Consider the following 6,449-nt stretch of genomic DNA (forward strand, 5'->3'; position numbering starts at 1 on the left):
GTAATGCCATATAACCAAGAATTTTTGTTATTATTACTCACTTCATAGCATCCTGCCAAGCATGAATTTAGGAGCTATATGTATGTGTAAGAATTACATTATATATAAACCAGTGACCTGGGGTCATGGCATTAGGAGGGTTTTACGTGACCAAAGCAGACCTAGATTACGCTATGCGCTGTCTGCAGTAGCCTGATCTAGCTCTAAGCTTTGTCAACATTTTTTATGTTTATGATAACTTTGCACAACAACTTCCATGGGAAGAGGTTGACCTGTTAACCTACGCCGGAAACTTGTAACTTCCGAGCCGGCAGACTACGTATGTGTTTTTTTATATGAATTGCTGAGATAGCTAATGTTCCGCTATCGACGCGATGCTTTAGAATGGCAGTTCCACGCCAACTATCAAAAACATCGGTCGTCCGACCGAGCTGCATCTCCTAGTATGGGAGTTACAGAATAAAGTTGTTAACTTGTTCAACTAGCCTGTTTGAATCATCTCCTCTAGTCAAGAAAGAACCTCTCTACTAAGATATCCAAGGGAGATGAGAGGAACCAAACATTACTTACGGATGACAGCCGTAAGGAAAGAACAAAAAAGTCTATCGCCAAGCGATAAGACATAAGAAGTGGTGGCAGCGTATAAACGAAGAACATAATTAACAAGACCCATATCAGCCGACCGAAGGTCTACAAGAACTAACTTCCACCTTCAACATCAAACGAAACAGAGGAAACGGGATCTTCAATCAACGCAACAGTTTATGAAGACGCAACTATGTCCTTCATCGAGAGGAATACAAGCATTTAACACTGACGTTTGAGCAACTGTTGTCACTTATCTTCGAGAATCTACACCCGGACGAGAGCAGCATTGAACATCAACGGAAAGAAGAAAACAAACACAGGGAACATCACCCGTTCACGAGCAAGGACGCAGAGTGGACAGCTATACGCAGTAGTGCAAGGACGGAGGCTGTGACGTCATCAATCTTGGACTTCCCAGCGCATCGTGCACCGAGAGAAGACCGTGACGTCTCATCGACTTCCGACGCGAGACGTCATCCCATGTCAACAATCCTTCGCAATATCTGGAGCTAAGTACCATTTTTATCTATTCAGGTCTTTTCCTCAGTGAAGTGTTTGTTCATCAAGAGTCGATCGTCCGTTCCAGTATTCTGGGGTGAGTGTTCGCCATATTAATCTTCCTTCATTACAGAACCAATCTTCAACTACGAGGTTCTCGCCGCCGATTAATTTTTTTTTCTTTTTCTAGTTGTCATTAACCATTTCTTGCAGGAATTCTCCGTATAATATTTTATCATATTATCTGTATTTTTGTATCTTTTGGGGGATTTTCCTATTATTATAACACTTATACAGTACATTGCTTATGCGTTTACGTAGTGGTCGAGTGTACTCTTATAGATATTTTGATAGGATTGCAAGGAATAGAAGTGATAAGAAAAAAGTGAAAGCCGAAATGGCAACTACTCCGTATGCTGGCAAAAATGTAGGACAAGAAAGACTCACGCCTTTGCATTTGAACAGTTAAGTATCTCCAGGGCACCTAATAAATCATTATAGCCCAATATTATACATTAATATATTCCTAAAGGTATTTTTCGGGCACCTAATAAAAGACTCACGCCTAAGCATCGTATGCCAATAAAATAAGGATTTGGCTTTCTGTGACATCAAGGTATAACCCGGGTGTCCATGCAGTGGATTTTCATGCAACCACTTTAAGACAGTGGGTATGAGTGAGATAGGCACCACCACCTGGTTGTTATTCAACTGCGGTGTGTTGCGGGTTTTCCTCGTCACGGATCTACACAGGATATTTTCCTGTAGGATATAATTCTGCTGCTTATACTTTAGGTATTCTTTTTCCTTCGGATTTCCGTTTAACGCAATGATGATTTTTTCTATTTGCGGATCTTTTCTTTGTTCCGTCTGTAATAGTTCAGCACTCCAGCCCAGATCTTCCTGTTCAGATATAGTTTTAACAACGGGCATGGAGGTTGAGATATCTATTAATTCAGCTAATGGCTCGGTACAAGATGAAGAGGGGTTGCGTGATAATGCGTCAGCAATGATATTTGCTTTCCCAGGTAAATACCCGATCCCACCGCTGCCACCACTTCTTATGTCTTATCGCTTGGCGATAGACTTTTTGTTCTTTCCTTACGGCTGTCATCCGTAAGTAATGTTTGGTTCCTCTCATCTCCCTTGGATATCTTAGTAGAGAGGTTCTTTCTTGACTAGAGGAGATGATTCAAACAGGCTAGTTGAACAAGTTAACAACTTTATTCTGTAACTCCATACTAGGAGATGCAGCTCGGTCGGACGACCGATATGTTTGATAGTTGGCGTGGAACTGCCATTCTAAAGCATCGCGTCGATAGCGGAACATTAGCTATCTCAGCAATTCATATAAAAACACATACGTAGTTTGCCGGCTCGGAAGTTACAAGTTTCCGGCGTAGGTCAACAGGTCAACCGCTTCCCATGGAAGTTGTTGTGCAAAGTTATCATAAACATAAAAAATGTTGACAAAGCTCTGAGCTAGATCAGGCGGTACTGCAGACAGCGCATAGCGTAATCTAGGTCTGCTTTGGTCACGTAAAACCCTCCTAATGCCATGACCCCAGGTCACTGGTTTATATATAATGTAATTCTTACATTAGGCTCGGTCTGCTACCTATTCAAGCCTTGAATAACAAAAAAAAATTACTTTAAACATTGTCCATAGGAGCGTGCTCGTAACATACTAAGTGATTAAATGCATAAAAAGATTCTGTTACATACCCTTGTTGACATATTCATAAACAAAGATAAATGCATGGAAAATATAGATCCATGTTTGGTAATAATAATGATTATGTACCAAAAAATAATAAAATGGTAAAAATCAAACATAATACAATTAATTAATTGATATCCTGATTAAGAATTAGTGGTTTACTAAATAATGATTATAGCAGATCATGGATAATTGTTAAAGAGTACTTGTCACTCTTATAATAGATAAATATAATTGTATAATAGTATAACAATGTAATTCTGCAGAAATTCAATATATAGGGCTGATATTTTATTAGGTGCCCGAAAAATACCTTTAGGAATATATTAATGTTTAAAGTAATTTTTTTTTGTTATTCAAGGCTTGAATAGGTAGCAGACCGAGCCTAATGTAAGAATTACTATATAAACCAGTGACCTGGGGTCATGGCATTAGGAGGGTTTTACGTGACCAAACGCAGACCTAGATTACGCTATGCGCTGTCTGCAGTAGCCTGATCTAGCTCTAAGCTTTGTCAACATTTTTTATGTTTATGATAACTTTGCACAACAACTTCCATGGGAAGAGGTTGACCTGTTAACCTACGCCGGAAACTTGTAACTTCCGAGCCGGCAGACTACGTATGTGTTTTTATATGAATTGCTGAGATAGCTAATGTTCCGCTATCGACGCGATGCTTTAGAATGGCAGTTCCACGCCAACTATCAAACATATCGGTCGTCCGACCGAGCTGCATCTCCTAGTATGGAGTTACAGAATAAAGTTGTTAACTTGTTCAACTAGCCTGTTTGAATCATCTCCTCTAGTCAAGAAAGAACCTCTCTACTAAGATATCCAAGGGAGATGAGAGGAACCAAACATTACTTACGGATGACAGCCGTAAGGAAAGAACAAAAAGTCTATCGCCAAGCGATAAGACATAAGATATGTATGTATATATATATATATATATATATATATATATATATATATTATATATATAATATATACTATATATATATCATATATATATATATATATATATATATTATATGCATATGTGTATACATACGAATTTTTATTACATCACCGTGATTCATATACAAGCATTAAGCTACAAATGTCCTTTAATATCCAATTCGCTCTACCTCGGAAATGATATATTTTCATATATGTTAACCGAAGGGGAACTTTTTAGTTGATAATATTTTCGTCCTCTCGTGGATTTCAACCAGTGCTGCAGTGGCCCTATAACCGGTTGGGGCGTCACTGCAGTCCCGACTTCTCCTCTGTGCATTGGTGCAAGGACTTTGATTTATATAATTATATATATATATATATATATATATATATAATATATATATATATATATATATATATATGTATTTTATACTCTAAACACTATATAAACGGTAGTGTGGGTTTCAATCAAAATGATTTTATATGCTGTACTGTTACCAGTTACCAAATGGAATGGATTATCTGTAAAGATTTTACATCTAAGTTCATCGTAAATAAAAATTACCTAAATTATGTACTACAAAGACATTTGATTTGGCATTTGCCCTGAATGTTGATCCTTGAATAATATCTGTAGATCTCATAAAGTATGGTAATTAATCGTTTTATGTAAATAAGTAAAGGAAAGACTTTTTTTTTCCAGGAACCGGTATATTTGTACAAACACTGAACACTTTGTCGTCAAAGTAAGTTTATCTTAGTTTTACCAGACCACTGAACTGATTAACAGCTCTCCTAGGGCTGGCCCGAAGGATTAGATATTTTACGTGACTAGGAATCAATTGATTACCTAGCAACGGGACTACAGCTTATTGTGGATCCGAACCACATTATATCGAGAAAGGTATTTCTATCACCAGAATAAATTCCTCTGGTTCCGCGTTGGCCGGGCCGAGAATCGAACTCGGACCACCGACTTTGTCGTCAAAGAACATGTAAGTTATGTCGGGTTAGGGTCGGTCTTTCCCATGTTTAATGGTAGGATGGCGCCGGTGTGTAAGATGGCGCAGGATGGTAGCTTTGGGGCTTGAAGGTGATTGGAGGACCATACTCATGTGGGTATTGGGCTTCACCGTAGTAGCTGACCTCAGCTTGATACCCTCCATAGTGATCGGCTACGTAGGTTACCTGAAAATTTTCAAAATGGTGATTAAAGTTACCAGAGGGTATTTGCATCATTCTACTTGTAATCTCGTACTTTATTTTATATTTCTTTATATTTCAAGACTGAAACTTACAGTTTGCTTTCTGCCGTCTGGAAGCTGAACAGTGTATGATCCTTTAACTGCCTTTCCGTCTGATTCCTCTATCTGACCGAAGTCTGTGCCTGCATATGCATCGCTAACTGCATAATTGTACTGATAAGGCGTAGGTACCTGGTGGTAGAAGCAGAATTAAGTCTCTCTCTCTCTCTCTCTCTCTCTCTCTCTCTCTCTCTCTCTCTCTCTCTTATACTATATATGTGTGTATATATATATATATATATATATATATATATATATATATATATATATAATATGTGTGTGTGTGTGTGTGATGTGTGTGTGTGTGTGTGTGTGTGTGTGTGTGTGTGTGCGTGTGCAGATGTGTTACGGAAAAAAATAAACACCGGGTGTAAGTCACACACATACATAACGTGTTTGGTGATTTCAGGCATTTATACATACATATATATATATATATATATATATATATATATATATATATATATATATATATATATATATATATTTAATAAACGTTAAGAACGAGGTTTTATCGTCTCATTTTCCACTCACCTCCTTGTAGGTTGGTTGATGTTTGGCAGGACCGTATGAATCGGAAGGAGCGGATAAAGCTAATCCTACCATCACTAGGAAGACTGCACCCTGGTGAAATTAAGTGGAGGTTTAAAATGAAAAGCTGATCTTACTGTAATATGAAGAGTTTGGGACTTTTAGAGTGAAGATTTAATGTGGGCTATAACCACTGAATTCTTATAATATTATCAATATTATAAGGATGATGTAGGAATTACCACATTATGGAAATACGTTTGATTATCGATACTAGAACACTGTTTGAAACAGCAAAGATATTGTCAAAGTAACTCGGTGCCAGAGTGGCTTAAACGCCCAACAGCTAGGACAGAGGTCCGTTGTTTGTCGCTTATGAGACTTGATCAAGTAAAAGCGGTCCTCGTAACACGTCCCACCTTGGTGAACATCTTGGGGTTTCCTGGAGTCGTTGAAGATGCAATAGCGAGAGGGGAAATGATGCTCGTCCGCTGATGTACATCGGCTTTTATAGTAATGGTTTCGACCGACTTTGAGACGCGCCGTTGAAGGATCTTCAGGTAAGTAGGTCACTTGAGGGTGTGTATGATGAGGGCAAAGGGAACCGCCCTTTCCTTGAGTCAAGTACTTTGAAACGACGTGACCGAGTGACTCGTAATTGGTCTCCATTTGTGGTCTTTGGTACGGGTTTGGATCAATATACTTTCCGTTAAGTTGCTGTCACCGCTACAGGCTGTGTAGTTATAAATAATCCTTTTTATAAGAATAAAGTATATATTAATAGGGTCTGACGATTTGTACTAGTGAAATATTACTCATTTATAAGTTGAAATATCAGTTGAAATCGACATAATCGTAGTGAAGCCGAT

General features: G+C 38.2%; 1 protein-coding gene across 1 annotated transcript; it reads right to left on the minus strand.

Moving 5' to 3' along the window:
- Positions 1–4,694: 4,694 nt before the first annotated feature.
- On the minus strand, positions 4,695–6,060 carry LOC135201274 (cuticle protein 7-like). The gene is made up of 4 exons (XM_064230146.1): positions 6,000–6,060; positions 5,584–5,673; positions 5,044–5,181; positions 4,695–4,933 (listed from the first exon to the last, which is right to left on the minus strand). The coding sequence occupies exons 1-4, from the start codon at positions 6,009–6,011 to the stop codon at positions 4,778–4,780; spliced, it is 396 nt and encodes a 131-aa protein (XP_064086216.1). The 5' UTR covers positions 6,012–6,060; the 3' UTR covers positions 4,695–4,777.
- Between the last annotated feature and the right edge of the window lie 389 nt (positions 6,061–6,449).

Source organism: Macrobrachium nipponense, chromosome 28 (genome assembly GCF_015104395.2).
Source record: "Macrobrachium nipponense isolate FS-2020 chromosome 28, ASM1510439v2, whole genome shotgun sequence".
NCBI classification, from domain to species: Eukaryota; Metazoa; Arthropoda; class Malacostraca; order Decapoda; family Palaemonidae; genus Macrobrachium; species Macrobrachium nipponense.

Coding starts and splice junctions, on each gene's coding strand:
- LOC135201274 (XM_064230146.1), bottom strand. Junction 5,182..5,583: donor ATCAACCAACCTACAAGGAG/GTGAGTGGAAAA, acceptor TTCTACCACCAG/GTACCTACGCCTTATCAGTA. Junction 4,934..5,043: donor CAGACGGCAGAAAGCAAACT/GTAAGTTTCAGT, acceptor GAAAATTTTCAG/GTAACCTACGTAGCCGATCA.